Genomic DNA, 21744 nt, shown 5'->3' on the forward strand with positions numbered 1-21744 from the left:
TTGAATTGCTTAATTCTAGGTTTATTTCTAAGGTTGCGTAATCTTGGGATGAGAGATTGGAGTCCATTGAATTACTTAATTCGTATAAAAACATAAGATTAATTTTCACTTGTTAAATTAACCTAATTTTGGGAAGAGAGAAAGAGTATTAAATCTTGAGAGAAATAAGGATAGAGTCTATATGAATGAACTAGGGGTTACCACTCTTTATTGATTGAAATTTATAATTTTGTTTCTTTCTCTTTACATTGAACTTGAAATCACAAAAACCTTCTTTTTGACTTGCTTTCTAAATACATTACACACTACATGTTTGATATTTGGTTACTCATCCAATGATTCATGAGAGAAGACCTAGGTTAGCACCCTAGTATTACATTAATTTCTGTTTATATTTTGATGAGGATTCACAACAAATCTTTTCGTTCATCAGTGCCAACAACCACCAATTCAACCAATCACACCAACATGTTTTCATCTTTTGTTTTTGTTTTGTTAAATTGGGCTACGACTGCAATCAGAAGGCCAAAAACCAATATTTAAGGTTATTATTAGAAAAAGATGGATCTTTTGTGGTCCATTCAGGGAAAAAGAAGCAATTCACATAAGCAACCCGTCAAATTGGGTTGGTGGGCCTAATTCTTTAGATGAAGCAATTTTCACATTTTTATAAAATGTCTAAAATAATAATAATAATAATAATAATAATAATAATAATAATATAGAGATGTCAAGAAAAAAGAATAAAAATAATTTGATAGAAGACAAAAATATAACAAATGAAATACTAAAAAAAAAATAAAAAAGACATTTATTAATAATTTAACATTAGACTAGTCTTCGTCAATATAGTTTTCTTTCAAAAAAATTAAATTATTTTATAAATATTTTAAATTTGTACTAACAATATGATATATGTGTTTAATTATAATGCATTATTAGTTTAATTTTTTCATAGAGTTAAATAATTAAAATGCATGGTAAATATAACTTTTAAATTAATTATTATAAAAACTCAATAATTTTTGTTGACATTAAAATCAATTATTAAATTATTGTATAAAAAAATATATATTATTAATGTATTTGAATAACATTAATTCAAGATATATTATGATAATACATAATTGCATTAATATATTTATTAATACATGATATTTATATATTATTTATTATATAAACTTTTGATTGTGGGCAACTGTACCTATCAAGAAAGTTTCTGAATTATCGTCCGACAAAGATTATTTTTAATTATTAAGAATTTTTTAGTTTAATTGTTTAAACCTAAAGGATGTGAAATTAAAGAAAAGCAAGAATTTAATTATAAAATTAATTATTAATAAAAATAAGTAACATAATGCACGTCTTAGTTAAACTTATAAGAGAGTAACTTAGGGCATATAAATTTTCTCATTCAACCTTTTATGTTATTTTTCTGTTTAACTTTAAATTTGATTTTCTTGTGATTACTAATCATTCATACAAATACTATTAATACCTAATGGTTATATAATATTAATATTTTTTTTTTCTAAATTAACATCTGTAATGATAATGCAAGATATCAATTTAAGAAAGCATAAAACACCTATGAACTTGTTAATTTAATAACGATTAAAAGAGAAATATTGGATTGGTCCACTTAATCCTTGTCTCATTTTATCTTATTAATCGAGGTACGGTCATCTGACAGTATAATTAATTAAGGTTATGCTACGAGTGGTTAATTCACAACATACAATTATGCACAATAGGAACAAGAATTCTTTAGGTACTAGATCATTCTTAGATTCACAATAGGAACAAGTATAAATACTAATAATGAACAAAAATCAAACTTAGATTCAAACATCAAAATTTCATAAATTCTTGAACAAGAATTCACACAGACCTAGCTATGGACTTAATTACTCATGTTAAAGGAAAAAACTAAAACAATCATAAATAAAGTCATAGAGAAAAATAAACTAGATCATTCTATTGAGGATAAGAAGACTTTATAGTCTTTAGGTACAATCGCTTGAAGCTTCAAGTTCCGCTAAGAGTATGTCAAAGGATCGAGAGCAGGAAAGAGAAAGATGAAAAGGTGTCTTCCAAAAGATGTGCAACAAGGTGCAAAAATTTGATTCTTTTGCTACCTATGAAGTTCCCTTTTAATAGGGTTTGAAAACCTTAGAAGTAGTTGATAATTGGACTTGCCACAGGTGAGCATGGCTATGCCAAATCAAGTTCTGCCAAGAGTCTACCAAATGATCAAGAGTAGGGTAGAGAGAGAGAGAGATGAAAAGGTGTCTTCCCAAGGATGTGAAACGAGGTGCAAATATTCGATCCTCTTGCTGCCCATGAAGTTCTTTTTTAATAGGGTGAAAACTTTAAATGTAGTTGATAATTAGACTTGTTACAAGTGAGCACGACTGTGCCAAATGGTATGCATGACCATGCACCAGTCAAGAAGCATGGGTGTGCTGGTTATTATGCACACCTATGCTTAGTGTTCTAGCACGAGCATGTTGGTTCACTACAACAAAAAATAATTTTTAGCAGCATTGTTATAATTTTTAGTAACATTAAAAATAATCATTAAAAAATTTACTGACAAAAATTTATTTCTCGTTGCATCTAATGTCGGTAAAAGTTTTACTAGTCATTATAAAGAATGCTGGTAAAGACTTAATTTATTGTCGCTAAAAATTTCAATTTCTAATAACAAATGTTACTGAAAATTTAAATGACCACTAAAATTAATTTTAAATTTTATTTTTTTTATTCATTTACTAGCCTTTATTGTTACCAGTAAAATTTTTAAATTATTTTTATTAATAATTAATAATCTCTTAAATATGAATAATTTGATTAGTAAAAATTTTAGTGACAATAATATTTGTTCTTACAAATTTTTAAATAATAATATATATACAATTATTTCAAAGAAATAATATATTTGACATCTTTAATAGTCAAATTTTATAAATTTTATTAGTAATCAAAGTTCACACATCATAATAACAATAATTTTTGTGTAAAAAGAAAATTCAACATTAAAGCACATTTCATATTTTAAAAGTAATGTAAAGAAGGAATGTTTTTCAATATAAAAGAACATTCTAGTAGTGTTTGACTTTGCTTGTTTAGACTTCTCTTTCTTCTTTCAAAAGTCACCTTTTCACAATGGTAATACTATCAACTTTCTGCATGCAAAAAAATCACCAAATGATTATTTTTGTAATTAATTTAGCATAATTATCTTTTGAAGCTACGTATTTAGCAATAACAAATAATAAAAGATAATTTTTATTTTTAATTTATCTAAAATTTAGGTTCAGATCAAATTATGAAAATTGTTTTAAATATAAATTGAATCCCATGAGGTCTGAAATAAAGTGTGAACCAGGTCAAAATCATGATATCTAAACTCAATGTCACAAATAGTTCATGCCATCTCAAACAAAGTAGGTATTGTCAAAGAGATTTGACTTCATGAAGGGGGTGAAACTTACTTCACAATTTTTTCAATAATTAACTGTTGGGTTGAGTATAGGTTACAACACAATATTTCACCTACAAAAACTAAGAAATGCAAGCAGACAATTTACAAAGATAAAAGATGAAAGATAGGCAATAGGAATGACGTGCTCACAGTTAATTAAATAAGCACAAATCAAAGTTCCACCAACTACCTTCTTTGGAAACTTCTTGAATGTTTCAGTAGATATGTATGAACCAATAAAGTGCCCAACCTGGTTGCATACAAAAGTCTTGTTTTATGTAATACTACTAAAAGAATAATATGATAATTATTGCAACATGTGTCTGACCTATCTTTCTATTCAACACAAGACTTCATGTTTTACAAAAACACACTTCCATGCAATATAATAATATTATTAACCACAAAAAACAACAGGTATTGAGAGAATTCTTGAAAAAGCAATCACAGTCACCAAGGTAGAACACCCTATATGACAATGGCAAGCATTTGTACCAAAACATAAATGGTTACAAGGGATTCAGTAAGTCCAACATTGATTCCTTCAGATGTGTCAATTGGACAAATACGTTCATAGTGACTAGGATGGATATCTTGTATCCGAAAACTAGCAGTTTGCCCTGTCAATATTCCAGGGCTCAAATAACTCAATTTTCTCGTATGAACTATTTGGGTCAATGGATTGGTTTGATCTAAAACTTAAGATAATGGATGTAATCCAAAAAAAGATTCATAAGTAGTTGTTAATGCAGTTGAAGTCACCAAATTGTGAGGAGTCGATATCAATTTATGTCTAATTGCTCATGACTATCCCCACAAACCAACACAAGATTTTTCAGTGTGCTTTGTCCTTACTCACACACTTCCCAGGAACTTCTTGGAAGGTCACCCATCCTATAATTTCTCTAAGTTAAGTACGCTTAACTTTGGAGTTCTTAAGTAATAAGCCACCGAAAAATAAATGCATTCTGTTGGTATAGGTAGTCATACTCAATTCCTTTAAGCTATCCTCAATTGTATTCACAGTCTTTAGATCCCTTTCATTCTGATGTAAGTTCGATTCATTTATGTGTCCCTTACCACTGGAAGCCTGCCAAGAGCCGCTCCTTGTCTGTGCCACACATTGCACCGGCGATCACTCTCTGCCCTCACTTGGAAGCCTGCTAAGAGCCATTCATTGTCCGTGTTACAATGCACCGGCGATCACTCCTCACCCTCGCCTAGCGCTTGGATGTCACATGTGTAACGCCCCAGATTTTGTAATAATATTTTAATTATATATATATATATATATATATATATATATATACACATGAATTGTCATGTGTTCGTGTGCTGAGTATGTGATGATGATGTGTATTGGATGGTGTGTGAATACATGATGTGGATATATGTGTATACATGTGATAAATGTGGATCCTGATTGTCCATTGAGATTGGATGTATTGGACTGATGAAAATAGGTTAAGTGTGTATTGTAGGGGTGTTCTCGCTATAGCGAGAAGGCCCTAGGAGAAGGGGGTGAGATTGTGGCTTTCTCGCTATAGCGAGAGGTCTCTTGCTGCAGCGACAATCAGGGGTGCATTTTTTGGTGTAGCAAGAGACCTAATTTGTTTTAAGTCCCCTATGGTTTGATTTTGTGATTTGTCTCAGAGGGAAAAAACTTAAGTGCGGGAGAATTTGATGTAACCTATTTTATGTTTACATTTAATATTTTATTTTGATTAATAAACATTTTTCATATGCTTTATTTTTATAAATTTTACCATTTTGTACTTATTTGAATAAATTGGGCCTATTACAAATAAATGCTTTTATTTCAAATTTTTGGTTATTCAAACCTCTGACTACTCTTTTGGCCATAACTTTTTTTATAGATATAATTTTTGGCTGATTCTAGTTGCATTGGATTCTACACATCCAGGGCTTCAAAATGCATATATGGATCACTGGATTTGGAGTTGTTTTCTATTTTTAATATGTTTTGAAGTTGAGGCAGATTTACTGAATATTGTTGCTAGATTGCATTTGGACCCTTATTATTTAATAATTGTATTTGGGCGTTTAGATATTATTGAGGCCTGCATTTTGGCCACTTAATTTACCCTAATCATAACTTATAAATAGATTAATAAGGTTCTGAATTAGAGAGAGTGATTATACACTTTGAGCTTTTGAGACTTGGCCGAAATAAGAATCATTACTTTTTACTTTCTCTCAAATTCTCTCGTTCTTTTCTCATTCTTGTGTGGGTTAAGAGTTTCGATGGAAGGTTAAACCTCTCGTTCAATCTGCAAAATCCAAATATTGTACTCCTGACTTGAGTTTTGCGCTAATTGCTTTGAGTTTGTTCTCTTTTTCTTTTTAATCTCAGAATTGTTTATCGTGATTGTGATTGACTTTCCTGTTGTTAGATTTTAAATTAGGACTCGATTGATGCTCTAATTTGATAATTAATGCGAATTAGATTAAATGATTATTTGATTTATTTCGTAACTCTATTCAATTAGGTTATTTGATTGTATTAATAATTGAATTGGGTGATTGTTCAAATGTGGATTTAAATCTTTAGATACTGTGATAGTCAGAGTTACACGCAATTAATATTTTGTGGATTGATGTTTTTTAATTCATTTTTTACTCACTTTAATTCTGTTCATAATTTAATTTGATTAATTGCAATTTTCAAAATCTCAAAAACCTTATTTGCATTTTTTAAAAGAAAACCTAAAATTAAATTTGACTAAGAATGTGTCTTCGTGAATCGACCTAGGTTTGACTCTAAACTACAAAATCTTTAAAAAACTTAGTTGTTTTGATAGCAACTCGGCAATCGTCTATCATGGGACTTTCTATGGGATTTCCTAATACCTATATTGTTACTAAGGCTAAAATAATATTTATGGCTTAGGATTTGAGCCCAAAGAGCAAATGGAGTAATGACCAACTACTAATAAAGCTTCATTACATGAGCTTTATTAAGCATATGCAAATACTTAAACCCTAATCCACCCTTAGTTTTGAGTTTACAAATATATTGCCATCCAACAAGATGGCATTTTTTCTTGCCTAAGAAGCCCTAAATAAATTTCGTGTAAATACTATTTATTTCATTACAAATGGAAGAGGGAATTAACAGAGATTGCATTATGTAGGCTCGATACTCATTAGGCAAGATTGGGTTAAAGTAACCCTTCTAGCCAAAGAAAGGAAATTCATTTTCCATAAGAACGATTTCTGCTTGATTTTGTCTATGAGGAAAGAGAACTGACTCCTAGAAGGTTTATGATGGGAAATGGGGATACCAACATATCTCTCCAACTGATTAACAAGCAATGGCTAATAGACTGACTAAGAGAAGCATCAATATTCTTAGAAGAGAATAAGATGGACTTATCATAATTAATTTTCAGGCCTGAAGCCAAATAGAAATCAAGTAAAGGTGGAAGCTTGGCTAATATTAGCCTTAGCAACCAGAATTACATCAATAACAAACAGAAGGTGAGAAACTTTGGGATCTTGGGGACCAAAGGAAAAAGATGTCCAATCCTCATCTATAATTTTGTCTTTGATAAGATGAGATAGTCTCTCAATGCATAAGACAAAAAGATAGGGAGAGATGGGTTCTTTTTGACGAATACCCCTGGAGGGAGAAAAGTGTTCAAAATAGTTGTTATTCCAATTAATAGACATGGAGGATGATGAAATATCAAAGAATAACAAGTTAATAAGGTTGGGATCAAGGCCTATCTTATGAAGGGTATCATTTATAAAACTCCGCCTTAGTCTATCATAGGCCTTTTCTAGATCTAATTTAATAATCATATAGTTATTTCTACCTTTAAGGTTCTGGAAAGAGTGGACTAATTCTTGAAGAATAAGGGCAATATCCACACCCTGTCTTCTAGGAATGAAGCTAGATTGGTTGACTAAAATTAAATGGGGGAGAAATTTCCTTAATCTATTAGCAATCAGTTTAGTAACAATTTTGTAACTTACATTACATAGTGAAATTATCCTAAAGTTCTTATTATGTTCATGGTTTTCATTGGTATAAGGGTAATAGCTATATCATTAACAACAATTTTACTATGATCCTAAAAAACTTCAGAAACAAAAATAAAAATAAAAGAACTTAAGAAATTCTATTGATTTTTAAAGAATAGAGCATGAATTCCATTCGGCCTAAGAGACTTAAAGTTCCAATCCTAAATAAGGAGGCCTTAACCTCCTCAATGAAAGAGTTGGAATAGAGTCTCTGATTGCCTGCTAGAGGCACTCAAAGCAGAGAAAGAATTTTAGTTAGACTGGTTGGATTTAAAGGCTGAAGGATCATAATAAATATTTTTAAAATAATCAATGGCCATTAACTTAAGCTTAGATAGATTAAGTTTTTAATTATCATTCTCAATTTTAAAGAATTTAATAATATTCCTATGTCTCCTAAAACAACAGCCCTATGGAAGACTTGTCACTTAAGGAAACCCATTGAATTTTTTTACGATGATACCAATATATGGTTATACCAATATAGTTCAATAATAATTTTGATATAGTTTTTTTCTTTTTGATAATATTTTTCAAATATTATTAGAGTACACATATAAGATCATAATATATGATATTGATATAGTTTTTCTTATAATTTTCATTCAAAATTATTAAAACATTTAATAGTTTTCAAATGTTTAATTTTAAAAAAAATATCCAAATATCTTTTTATTGGACATTAAACTATGAAAATTTACCTTTCTTCGTATTATAAAATAAACAAAGCTAAAAATTACTCCAATATTTTTAAGATGTTTAAAAAATGTAACATATAAATCTTTTGATTTTTACTTAAATATTTATAATAATAAACATATTCATCATGTATGAATGGAAACTTTATAAGGAATTATATTAATATTTAAAATATAAGTATAAATGTTTACATTAGATAAAAATAAAAAATTTATGTAAAGCTAAAAATTTTGCATTAATAATAAAATTATGGTAAAAGTGATATATATATATATATATATATATATATAACAATGGGTTAGTCTATCCTTTTTGCTGAGAACTCGTTGATTCTACATTAATAATTAAGAGTAATATTTAAACATGCATTGTAAGTTAAAATTAAAGATAATGTAATATTATAAATTTTTAAATTTAAGTATTTGAGTTCAATTTTATAGAATAATGAAAAAATTAACAAAAATATTATATGTTGAATGGTTAGTGGATAAAACACTACGCCAAAAATGAGCTCTTGTAGCGCAATTCTAGATAGCGGTTAGTGAAAACCGCTTTGTATCAGAAATAAAGAGAGCGGTTAACGCTCAACCATTCTGCAATTTAACCCTTTCAGAATGGTTGCATACGAACCGCTCTCTAATGCACAACTTAGAGAGCGGTTGTAAAAGAACCGCTCTCTAAAATCACTTATCAGAGCGGTTGAGATTAAACTGCTCTCTTAAACTAGTTTGGAGAGCAGTTATTTGGTAATTGCTCTCATAAGTTCCACTTTTCAGATAGCGGTTGACATGTGGAACCACTCTCACAAAGATTACAGAGTGGTTCTTTGGTTCAACCGCTTTTAAAAGATTATATTAGAGAGCGGTTAAGTCGATCGCTCTCTAAAGTGTAATTTCAAAATAAACCCTAACCCCTAAATCTGGCTATCACTGTCCTCGTGCCTACTCTGTATTTCTAAATTTCTGTGTTTGCTGAGGATTTTGCTTTGGAGAACACCACAGTTGACTGCGCATTGCCACTGAGAAGGTATTTTCTTCATCGTTTCTGTCTTTATCGCTTTTGTTTAGCATTTTGGTCCTCTGTGTTGACTGGACGCCATTTTATTTTTAGGTTAATAGTTACATAAACGTCCTCTCTGCCATTTTTGGTTCTGTGTGTTTGTTTAACATTTTGGTTCTCTGCAAGATAACTGCGACCCAACGTTATTTCAAGGTTAGTCGATTGTTAATTTTTTTTTGTTAATTTTTAGGTAATTTGTTAATTTTGGTTCTTTGTAATTTTTAGTTAGTAAAATTTGTGTTTTAGTTAGGACGAGAACTGGCCCAAAATATAATAAATTAATAAAGAGTACAGGAGAAGACAATGACATAAAAAATTTATATTTACAATTAAATCAATGTCAACAAAATGAGATCATTTGATTTTGGAATAGGAGTAGAAGTGGTTTACTGAATAAATTAACCTGGGCTTACATAATTTTATAACGCAGTTTAGTGGTCTTACATAATTTTAGTGGTGTAGTGAAAAAACATTATCATATTTAGTGGTCTTACATAATTTTATAATGCAGTTTTAGACCTCGAATAAGTTCATCAAACCTGGCCTCAAATTGCATACTAGACTTGGAATATAGGAAGTGAAATCCCATGCTTAGTTTGACTGATGAAATAAGATTGTTCCTTTTTTTAAATGTTATGGCTTATAGAATGTTCTGAATGCATGATTGTTGTTGATATTATATTGTTAGAAATTATGTAATGTTGTGAATGCATGATTATTGTTGAAGTTATGTTGTTAGAAATTATGGTTTGAAATCTGAAATTGAGTGAATGTGCTTTCGTTTAATTGTAAGTTTGTTCTTTCATTTTATTGTTAGTGCTCTTGTCACATATCGAGTTGAGAGAAAAGTGCAGCCTTATAGGACAAAGATGCATCAAACAAATTGGGTCACTATACAGGTCTCAATATCGTTTGACAAAAAACTCTTTTAACTTCTTTTATAACACTGCATAATTTACACTTAATATTGTCCATTTATTAATCATGCTTTTTATGTTTTTTTCCTCCACGTACAGTGTCCTAAGCAATCAAATAATGATGACTGTGGATATTATGTGTGTCTCTTCATTAGAGATGTTTTGCACCATGGATAGACTACAATCCCATTTAATGTAAGAGGAGTGTATATCCAAAATTATTTTATATCACTAAGTGTTTATTAGGATAGTGTCTGCCCATTTGAATTATATCTAATATAACTAAGATATGTATTTTGTTTTCTTTCCAGTATTTTCCAGAGTTCCAATTACCAACCTTTCCTGACAACACAATTCATCAAGTTCAAAGGGAGTGGTGTGCATATATGTACCATAGATATTTGAAGGACACATTAAGCACAATTGATTCTTAGTACTTATTTTTTTTTTACAACACCTACTCATAATTCTATCAAAAGTTAGCCAAAAGTGTATATACATTGCTAAGCCTTTTTAATTGTGAACATTTTGTGTAATTGTATCTATAATGTGGTTGGTTTATCTTTGTGGTTATCACAGGTTGTTGTAAACTGTTTGCAATATTTTATGATAATATGTATGCAAAAAATTAGGATAATGATGTTCTGTAAAGGGCCCTGACGAAATAATTTTAAATTTAAGAGAGCGGTTCAACAACAACCACTCTCAAAATTACACTTTAGAAAGCGGTTAAAGAAAAACTGCTAAAATAACCACACATTAGAGAGCGGTTCACGAGACAACCGCTTTAACAGTTAGAATTTAGAGAGCGGTTCGTAAAAGACCACTCTCAGATACTTACTTTGGAGTGCAGTTAGTTGGAACCGCTCTCAGAAAGCTTGACATTAGAGAGCGGTTGGTTGAGGAACCACTCTCCAATCTTATCAACTCTTACAGCGGTTTGGCGTTAACCGCTCTCTAAAGTGCCATTTAGAGAGCGGTTGAGGGGGAACCGCTCTCCAAGGGTTAACATATGAGAGCGGTTATTTGAACCGCTCTCCAAGGGCTAACATTAAGAGCGGTTATTTAATCGCTCTAATAAATATAAGCATTGGATAGCACAGGATTTTAGAGCACCAATAACCGCTCTCTTAACGTCGGTGGAACTACTCTTAGATCTCATTTTTGGCGTAGTGAAAGTATCAACACTTATCTGTAATCATAAAGTATTTATAAAACTAAAAGAAAATTTTTATCATACTATTATAAGACCAACTATTTTATATGATAGTGAATGGTAAATTTTAAAAGAACAATATAAGAAAAAAACAGAATTACATAAATGAAAATGGTATAGTGAATGAATGGTCATACAAAAAAGAAAAAGATAAAAAATGACTATACATGAAATAAAGTAACATCTATTACAAGATATAAAGATGACAAAAAATTGACTAAGATAGTTTAAATAAATATAAAGAAGGCTACTAAAAGTACAAGTAAAAAAAGTAAATACATAACTTTTTTGGGTAGCTAGGAAAGGGAAGGAGGAAGGGACTTGTTTGTAATGATTTAAAATATATTTAAAGACTTATTTGCAAATATTAATTTTAAATAATAAAATATTAAAAATTAAATATCGTGACATGTTATGTGAGTGTGCTGACTTTCTGTCAGTTGTTTCAATACTGAATAGAATAGAATTACTAACAAAGATTAAATCTAAACTTCTTAACATTTTAGGGATTAAATTTTAATAAAAAATTTAAAAAATTTATCGTAAAATGTGTTATATTTATAGAGACTAATAACATATTTAAGTCTAAAAAATTTATCACTATTTAAATATAATACCATCAAAGTTAAAAGAGATATTAATTTTGGATAATAAAAAATTATTTGGTAACTCGGGACCATGTAGTTTCAGCCAATCACCTTTAGATATATATCATCAGTTTCTATCTTACATTTTTAACCATTTAGTTTCAATTAATGGTCCATAATGCATGCAAGCTTTTCTAAGAAACATTTTCAGTTTACTGGAGGACGTAAAAATCCACCCATTTGGGTGGTTGTCTTATTTTTTATTTAGATTTGTAGAAATAGAACAATGTTTAACATAGAAATATGGGATTTTTCTAGGAAGAACTATTTTCTTGAAAAAAAATTAAGGTCTTAATCTTGTTTCGTTAGCCAATAAAGAAAGATAAATTGTATTTTATTCTCTCTCGTAATTAAATAATACTATAAAAGAGTTAAGTGACATGAAAAGAAAACGTATAAAAAATTTAATGACATAAAGAAAGATATAGAAAATACATTACAAAGCATGAAATTATATGAGAGTAAAGTATAATTTAATTTAAAAAATAGACTATCGTAAATATTCGAAGATGTAATGGTTTGAAGATAAACATTAACTACAAAACAAGTGAGACATTGAAAATTTGCCTCATTCATTTGCTATCTGAATTAGACCAGACATTTGAACACCAACATATCATATAACAAATAGAAATAAACCCCTATAGAAAAAAAGAAGAAGAAGAAGCAACAACACCGAAAAAAAAAAGAAAAACCAATTATATGCGAGCCCTCCTTGGCTCAGCATATTCTACTATATGTTTAATACATTATATGTGTAGCCTTTTCTTTGTGGCTGGAAAAACAATCCCCATTTGTGTCGTTATTTTAGCCAACACAAGTTTCTCTGTGTAAATGAATATTGTGATGCTATAGTCTGGGTCATTTTGGTTAGTATAATCATTCTAGCATGGGAAAGGGGACTGAATTATCTTGAGAGCAACACAAAGAGATGATCTCTTCTAGTGTTCCATTCATACAGTCCCTATATCTATCATATAACATGCCATCATCAGGCATTTCGGACTTTGTTGACTTTGTCTCTGGTAAATTTACTTGTGGGAAATCTTCCAGCACCAAAGGTGTGTATGGGAATTGATAATGCATAGCATAGGTAGAGATTTCTACATCCTGCGCCATAATAAATTAAAAATGTATTAATCTTCAAATGCCAATATATATGCTATAGTAGGAAGATTAATTAATTGATACAAAATTAATTATAAAGATACTGAATTGAAATAATCTGTCTCTATTTTTATCAACCCAATTAAAGATGACACGTGGTTAAAAATTTGTACATTTTCTCTTGATTGTTAGTATTTTATGTAAAGTGTCATTCTTTTAAAATTGAGAGAATATAAAAGGAGTCAAAAATAGGGATTGATGATTTGATTCTGGAAACACTTGTATTACTCATGCTTAATTGTAACTAAAGCCCAACTTGGGAGTAGTGCAAGTGGCAAAAAAAGAAGTGGGGCTAGAATGGTGGTTTTAGGTTTAAAAGGAAAAGAATAAAAGGTGATTGAATCGATTTAAGAGTGGACGAGGTAAACTGAACTTGTTGAAGTCCCCAATCAGATGCATATAATGCTGGTATGAACACTGAAAAGCTAGTTGAATGCTGACGGGAAGACACAAGCCACTTCTCACTTAACTAGCTTTTGCTAAAATTGGAAATGGTCTAGACATTACTAATAAAAAAGAATGTGATTAAAGATAAAGATGTGTGTGAGATGTTTGATATGTGTGCTTTAATTTTAGAACGTATCAACCCGTGAGGAAAATGGGGGAGTAAAGACATCTTTACTTTGGAAAACGTTTTGAGTAGTCAGTCAAAAGAAGTTATAGAAGATGGTGAAGAAAAAGCTAAATTGGAGTCAGTCCAAGTGAATTTTAGAAGTGAGCTTTATGAAAAGATAAGAACTTCATCATACTTCCAATTTTCATCACTTTAAGATCAAAAGAGAACTCAAAGATATGCTATGTGGCCCCACCAATTACAACACATATGAATAGTAAAATTATTTGTTTAGACATAAGTGGAAGGGTTCAAGTTCATGCATACATGCAAGTACATTCTAGCAGTAATTTGGGTAAATTTCACTTTACTCATTTATAGTTTCACGTTTTTTTTTTTTTATCTTTTTATTCTTTTATATTTATCAATAAATTTCCTTATGAAGAGTAGTGATATTAAAAAATAACACTACCGAAGAGTTAAGTGACAAAAAAAGAAGGAGGAAAGAAATAGAGAGTTTAATGACAAAAATAAATATAAGGGATAAATTGAAAAAGTGTGAAACTATATAGGATATAATTTATCCTAGTAATTTTGACACATTTATGTGTATTAGTTTAAGGTGTATGCCATAAATCGATAAAGTAGGAATATAAAGCCGAATGTCGCTGAAAATGCAGGATTGGCAAAGGAAGCCATCATGAACATAAATGCCAAGGACAATGGAGAAAAAGGAAAAGTTAAAACACAAATCAGATCAATATAATAATGATCATGCTATGGCCCAGCTTGCTTTTTATATGCCTCCTATAGATCTATATAATCATGCCACGTCTACGTGACTAGTACTAAGATACAAACTCAAAAAATCATGAAAGTCATTAAAGTTTGAAATTTAAAATTTAATTTATAAATGTTACCTGAAATAGATTTGTGGGGTATCCTAATGCCATTGTGTATGAATTAGCTGCACTGTTTGCTTCATCACAAGCAAATTGTGGTTGAAAATCATCTGCTATACCGGTATCTGTGGGTGTACATGTTCCTTGAGTGAGATCAGAAGAAGAAGCGTCACAAGGAAATTTAGGGTGTTCATGATTGAGAACTTTCTCATCCACGGTTTCAATTTCTCTAGAAATCTCAGTGCCACTTGAGTCTTCCCTTAACACTTGTTCTTCAGAGATCCACAGCGATTCCTTCTTTGCATCCTCGATTTGTTCTTCTTTAGGTTTGGTTGGAACTTGAATTGTCTTCTTGAAAATGCGACACAACGAATAGGAGTCCTGTGATGTGGTGAAATTTTTTTTGCCAAAACAGTATGTAATTACTTATCCTTTTATGATCAAAGTTCTGTTGTTTTTTTTTTCTTTGGTTTGGTTTAAATACAATGAATGCGGGAAAGAGTAACAAACAAAAAATCAAATTTAGAGAGTTTGGTGGAAACAGAAAAGGGTCGATGCAATAGTATCTAGGTACACGGATTTGAATTTTCATCATAATGTTTCGATCATAAGCTGTTCTTTTTAAAGAGGAGAAAAATTAAAGTATGCAAATCATATAAAGAAAAAGAGAGGAAAGGAATATATATTGGAGGCATGTGCATCCTTGTAGAACAAGATTTAAAACAAAGATGGAGTTAGCTTAGCTACTCTATATTCAAGCTGAACATAGAAAACGTTTGGTCTAGTGAATTTGACTCTACGACCAGATAATGATCACATACGCAGATGCATCAATCTTAAAAGAAGTGTACCTACATCACTCCATCAGTGAGACCAATTTATGGGAAAAAGACTAAATTAAAGCAAGCACTAAGTGAGGATTAATTTGGTCATTGGTCTCATCTCATGGAGACTTTTGTGTCTTTTTAGGGTTTCTTATATATGTATAACCATTCAATAATTATCAACTACACTTTTGAAGATACCAAAAAAAAAAAAAAAAAAGGAAAATAAAAAACATTCGCCTACTATTACGTACAATCTACCTAACGAACGAACACTGTACGATCTAGTGTTTTTTTTGGTAAAACGATCTAGTCTTTCCCTACTTTATTTGTTCTTTTTTTTTTTTTTTTCCAAAACCCTAGTTTTTACTCAAGAAATGATGTTTTTTATTCATAAAAACTCAAAATTATTAAGCCAATATTCTAGAAAACATTCCTTCTAACAGAAAATAAAAATGTAAAAAGGAAGTGAAGAAAATAACGAAGATGAAACAAGATATACAAATAAACGGGGACTTGATATAAATTTTGGTGAGTTTATTTGTTAGCATCACAGAAGATTTTATATAGGGAGGTGAATAAACTGAATGTAAAATCTCAAATAGGGATCTTGTATACCCTTTTATATCTATTAATTTTCCATAATGCTTGCTCTTTTATGAATTCGCCTATCTCTGATACCCTACTAATTTGGTGGGTGCTTTTAGTTTTGTCAATGAAAGACGAAAAGAAAAGAAAAAAGGCTAGCATACCTTCAATGATGAGAGAGCAGCACCAGGCACTGATTCAATTAAGCGATATTCATGCATAACCCAGTTGGTTCTAATCCCATGTGGTGCTCTACCTCTGTAGTAAACCAATGTCTTCTTCATGCCAACTGGCTTCTTTTGAGAGTGCACTGGCCTATCTTTCCCAGTAGCCTTCCAGTACCCAGCTTGTGTTGCCCTATTTGTTCTTGATCCATTTGGGTACTTTCTGTCCCTTGGACTGTAAAAATACCACTCCATGTCTTTGCTTGGAAGGAATGATTTATCTGTTTGATCAATTTTTTAAGAAAATGGAATTTGGTGGTACATTATTAGTTTAGTTGAAACATAAAATTATAAATAATCTTGGTGAAAATTAAGAACTTGGTAAATGGTGATACTATTCATATGAATCATATCATATCAGATGTACATAATGATAATATATAATGTTACATGTACCTGGCAAATCCCAAGGTTCGCACTTGTATAAATCAACTTCAGCGATGATGTCAAGTTCTATTGAGCGACCTGTTATTTTCCTTTCTAAGTAATAAGCAACAAGCTCTTCATCTGTGGGGTGGAACCTAAACCCTGGTGGGAGACTCATTGGAGCCATTGCAAAGTTAGATCAATGTTTGAGAGAGAGAGAGAGAGGGAAATTTGGAAATGGGTGGGAAGGACATGAACCAAAACAGCTTGTATGACATTGAACTAAATAGGCCACTACTGTTGAGATCAAAGCATTGGGAAATTACCCCTGAAATTCAAGTATATTACAAAGTTTTGGTTTTTCGTGGCAAACACAAAAGAAATAAAGTAGGGAGGGATGTGGTATGGGATGAGTAATTATGAGAGAAATTGAGGGGCAAAAGCCTCAAAGGGAAGGTCTTTGGCTTTTGAACAGATTCTATGTGTAAGGTGTTGTGTGAAAACCTAGAGGGAGAGGATAAGAAGCTTCTCTGCTTTTGTCTGCTCACAAACTAACAAAAATCAGAGTCCCCCTCAAAAGTCTGTGTGGGCCACCAAACCGTCCATCCCTACAACACGCAATACTAGGCGTATTTTAATAAAATAATCACTGTCACATTTTATTAATCGTATAATATATGGTATCTTCATCATTATACTGTTACGTATTCCAGACATAATAGATATAATATAATTGATGTATTGTATCCACTACTTGTTTGAGGGGATTTACGTATAAGCATGTGATATATGATGTCACGGTGTTTTCTAGATATCATAATTAGATTCTTAGCATTCCATGCAGAGGGGAACAAGGTATAGAATCTTATACGTATTGTAACATCATGGGCAAGTAAGTTATTTAACAAAGCTGCCCCTGGTTTTCTTTTATAATAAAATAACGTGAGAAAAAGGGAAAAAAAAATGCCATCTTGTGGTATAATGATTCAGACTACGTACCTACCGGTGTATGGTTACGTTGCAGGGTTTAGACTGCAGATTTTTTGGGGTTTTTGAGATGGCATAGGCTGCAGTCTTAATTTCTTGGATCGTCAGAAAAATATACTAGGAATTATCATATTTTTAATTGTATGTACATTTACTAGGAATATGATATTAATAATGTAAAAGTAATTAATTATGACATATCAAGGTTCATCAATCATCAGTGTAACATTCTACACAGTACGTAAATGTCTGACAGTATCCTTGGCAATACTTAATTAGACTCACTAATTAAATCTTAACTTCTCTAGTACTTGACACCGACATAGAGTAGAAACAAGTCAAATTATGCATTGAGCATATATTAATTTTCTCAGGAAAAGCAACATTGTATATCTATCGTTTCAAACATTTCGATAAATATGAATTGAATTAACATTTTTTAAAAGAAAATTTGATTTTTAATATATAAAAACTTAAATATATTAATTAATTTTGACATTTCAGCTTCATTGATTATGCGTCGTTTAACGAACTCAACATTTTTCTTGAGCTGTCAATAACTTTAATTTCTAAAATTTAAACACATTTTTAAGCAACATATTATTTAATTATAATGAAAAAAGCGTTGATTAAATTTGATACAAAAGATCTTAAATGTTTACTAAATTGATGTAATTATTACATTAAAATGTCAACCATATTGAGCAAATGATTATTGTATTATATAAAATATGTTAATTTTGATCTTTAAATTGAAGATAAATAACTAAAATAATAATTTTTTTATCGAGAAAGGATGTATTAATTATTTTTGAATACAAATATTATATTGAAATATTTAAATTTTGTTTTAGAGAGCAAGCATATATATTTGAGAGTTACCCATGTCATAATTCTACTTTCACCAGTCATATGTTCATCAATATAATTAATGATTGGAATTGCTATGTTAATAACATTTCATATTAGTTCATATATGAAAGTCAATTAATTGTCACAATCAACATAACATGTTATTATTTATTCTTTATGCAGAAAGCGGCTCTACATATAGTTTTTATATATAAGGGGAAAAAAAACAGTACACTCAAATGAAGTACAAGAGATACTTTAATCATTTTTACATAAGTCAATTTACCAATAACAAAGAAATAACAATTCCTCATAGAAACCGAGCAGCATCAACTTATGATATCTTTCTGCATAACGATTTCAAATAATAGAGAGGATTGAGAAATCACTCAATGTTTGCAAAACATGTGTACATTTTATTTTTTTAATTTTAAGATCTATCATAACTTTAATAAGATCTAATACTTTATCAAGATCAACTGTATTAACTTTAAAGATAATCTCATTCTGGAAGAATCAGATAGACCAAATATTTAGAAACCAAATCATTGCCAACTATCCTTTATATCCTTCCTTTCTAACAAACCTGAATGCAGAAGGAAGTGTGTCTTGCATATTTTATTCGATGACAAATTTATCTCCTTTTCTCTTTCTCTCTCTCTCTTGTGTGTGTGTTTGTGTTATTTAGTCACATTCTTGGCTACATAAGTATTGGCAATATATAGTTACGCGAAGTACGTTAACGTTTGACCCTAAACTACACTGTAGTAAACGAGGGCTGGATAATTGTATACCTATTGAAGCTTCACAGTAAATTAAGATGCCCTCTTTGCATGGGTACTTGATTGCAGACATAGGGTGCGAATTTGACATTATTGTATATAGGCCATGTTGTGTACGAACATAAATGGCTCAATCAAAGTTTAATTGGGTTCATTCGAAAAAGGAATATTCGTTCAAGACTTGGGCAGTAGAGACGTCCTATCCCAGTATTAATTAGTAATTGTTGCATTAATGTAACTTGTAAGGATCTTTGTGTACAATTTTCCTTTACGAAAGAATGCAAAATTTAAAAGTAAAGGCCAGGGTGGTAACCTCTCATTATGTAACCCACATCAATAGATTAAAAAAATAATCATATAAGAAACAAACATTACTTAATTAAAAATTTTTGCTTTACTCCATTATGTGTGTGTCGGAGAGAGTTGAGCTTGAGTTTGAGACTACTATATATAGAAATAATTAACTGTCTCTTAATCATGTGTGTAAGTGAAGCGGAAGTATCAAATTAAGATCATGTACAGAAAATTAAAGCAACAGAGTAAAGTATCCTCGGCATGTTACAAGAAGTGACATGCTGCAACATTGCTAATAATTTATTTCCAAAGCTGTTATTGCAATATTCTTTCCTGGGCATTCACTTATTTTAACAATGCCTACATATATGCTTTTAGTATAATATACGACTAGATAATATTGTATTTTGGCTTTGCTTTTCTACAACGCGGTGGCATACGCGGTGACCATAATCTAAATGGGTGTTGCACAAAGGGGGATCCATCTGCTATGGTCTCTGATCAAAATATGTTGTTTAGAAGACTAGTCATCATCAAGTCTAATCAAATCAATGGAATAGTTGATCAGGACCACCACTTAGCAACATAAACAAACAAAAGTAAGACAACATTAGCCAACGAGATTTGAAAGAAACGACTAGCTCTGGCCTCAAGAAACTCATACCCAAAAGGATTTTGAAATATAAAAATGATTATAGCTAAATCTTGTTTTAGCTTTATTATTGTGTACAAAAGCAGTCTTCCGTTTCAACTTTTTTTTAATATAAATAAATAGAATGCATAGTAATATATTCATTCCACAAAAATTATGCATGACATACATTTGAGATATAGCTTAGGAAAATACAGAAATACATGGATAAATGGACAAATAAAATATCCAATAGCTCAATTGAGAGGTTTCTTCTTACTGTAAAAATATTATATATCCATTTTAATTAGTTATACAAAAGTGTAATGATATTTGTTAATCTTTTATTTGTAATATGTCAAATTAATATTCCAAATATATACAAATTTTGTAGTTAAGTTATCCGATAAACTGATTTTTTTTATAAGCTCTTAAAATGGTACTAAATTAATTTTACAAAATTATAGCATTAATTATATATCATTTAATTATCAATTCAAGGCTATTGATAATTAAATGAGAAATGAGTGTAATGTGGGATATATATTTTAAGAAACAACATTAACTCATGTTCCCTTTATCCTACTTAATGATATGCTTTCCCTACAAAAGAATAAGCCTAAAACATATATATTCAAAACATGGAAAATGTCCATGGATAATACTACGATATATTGGATTATTTATACAATGGTCATTCTTTTACTTAATCGTTAATAAACATGCCCTTTGGAGTGGTAGCTGATCGAGATGGGTGTTAACGGAATGTTTGATCAAATGGTGGGGTGAAAATATGTTACTTTCATGTTAGAAAAATACAGCTACAATCCATTTTGTGAAAATGTTTCTCAAATATAATGTTCCTTTCTCAAAATAGATCATCTAATAAAATATATATATAGATCATATGTTCTAATAGAAAAAATAAAATAATAAAATCTGATCATATGCTCCGAGGTTAGTAAAAATGGATCAATTCAAGTATAGTAGAAGTGAGCTTGCTGGGCCATAGAGTGGGCCATGAGATAATTCTCTTTCCTTTAAATTTTAGCCCAAGGGAAAAAGAACCCTTTTATCATACATCAGCTCCTGACTTCCAGAGGGGCCCACTGAGCATCTGAACAAATCTACCTGGCACACAGTCACTGTCTTTCCTTTCTTTTTATAAATTTTGCCCTTTAATTCTTTTCCTGCCACAACCCTCTTTTTCTTTACTGTTTCCTTTGTTCCTTGTTTATTGGCCTTTCTTAAAAAATCATTTTCATATGAGTAAAGACATACTAACCACTTTAATGATTACTCCACAAAATCTTTGACTGGTTCACACCCTCATCATACACATAGCTATAGTGCACTGTTAAGTACTGACTACTCTTTTTTATTTTTCTTTTGGTAATGTTGAGTAAATATTTAGTGACCATTAATGGGTTTACAAAGTCCGTGTCTTGAATGCTAGAAGTATCATGAATTTTGTCCAAAAGTACACGAATAAATACAGAATT

General features: G+C 30.4%; 1 protein-coding gene across 1 annotated transcript; it reads right to left on the reverse strand.

The window, feature by feature from the left end:
- Positions 1–12951: 12951 nt before the first annotated feature.
- Positions 12952–16883, reverse strand: LOC113855586 (NAC domain-containing protein 67-like). Its single transcript, XM_027487218.1, has 4 exons — positions 16727–16883; positions 16271–16551; positions 14713–15075; positions 12952–13182 (listed from the first exon to the last, which is right to left on the reverse strand). Exons 1-4 carry the CDS (start codon positions 16881–16883, stop codon positions 12952–12954), a joined length of 1032 nt encoding a protein of 343 aa, XP_027343019.1.
- Positions 16884–21744: the final 4861 nt, after the last annotated feature.

Source organism: Abrus precatorius, unplaced genomic scaffold (genome assembly GCF_003935025.1).
Source record: "Abrus precatorius isolate BTA unplaced genomic scaffold, Abrus_2018 Scaffold11, whole genome shotgun sequence".
Lineage (NCBI taxonomy): Eukaryota > Viridiplantae > Streptophyta > Magnoliopsida > Fabales > Fabaceae > Abrus > Abrus precatorius.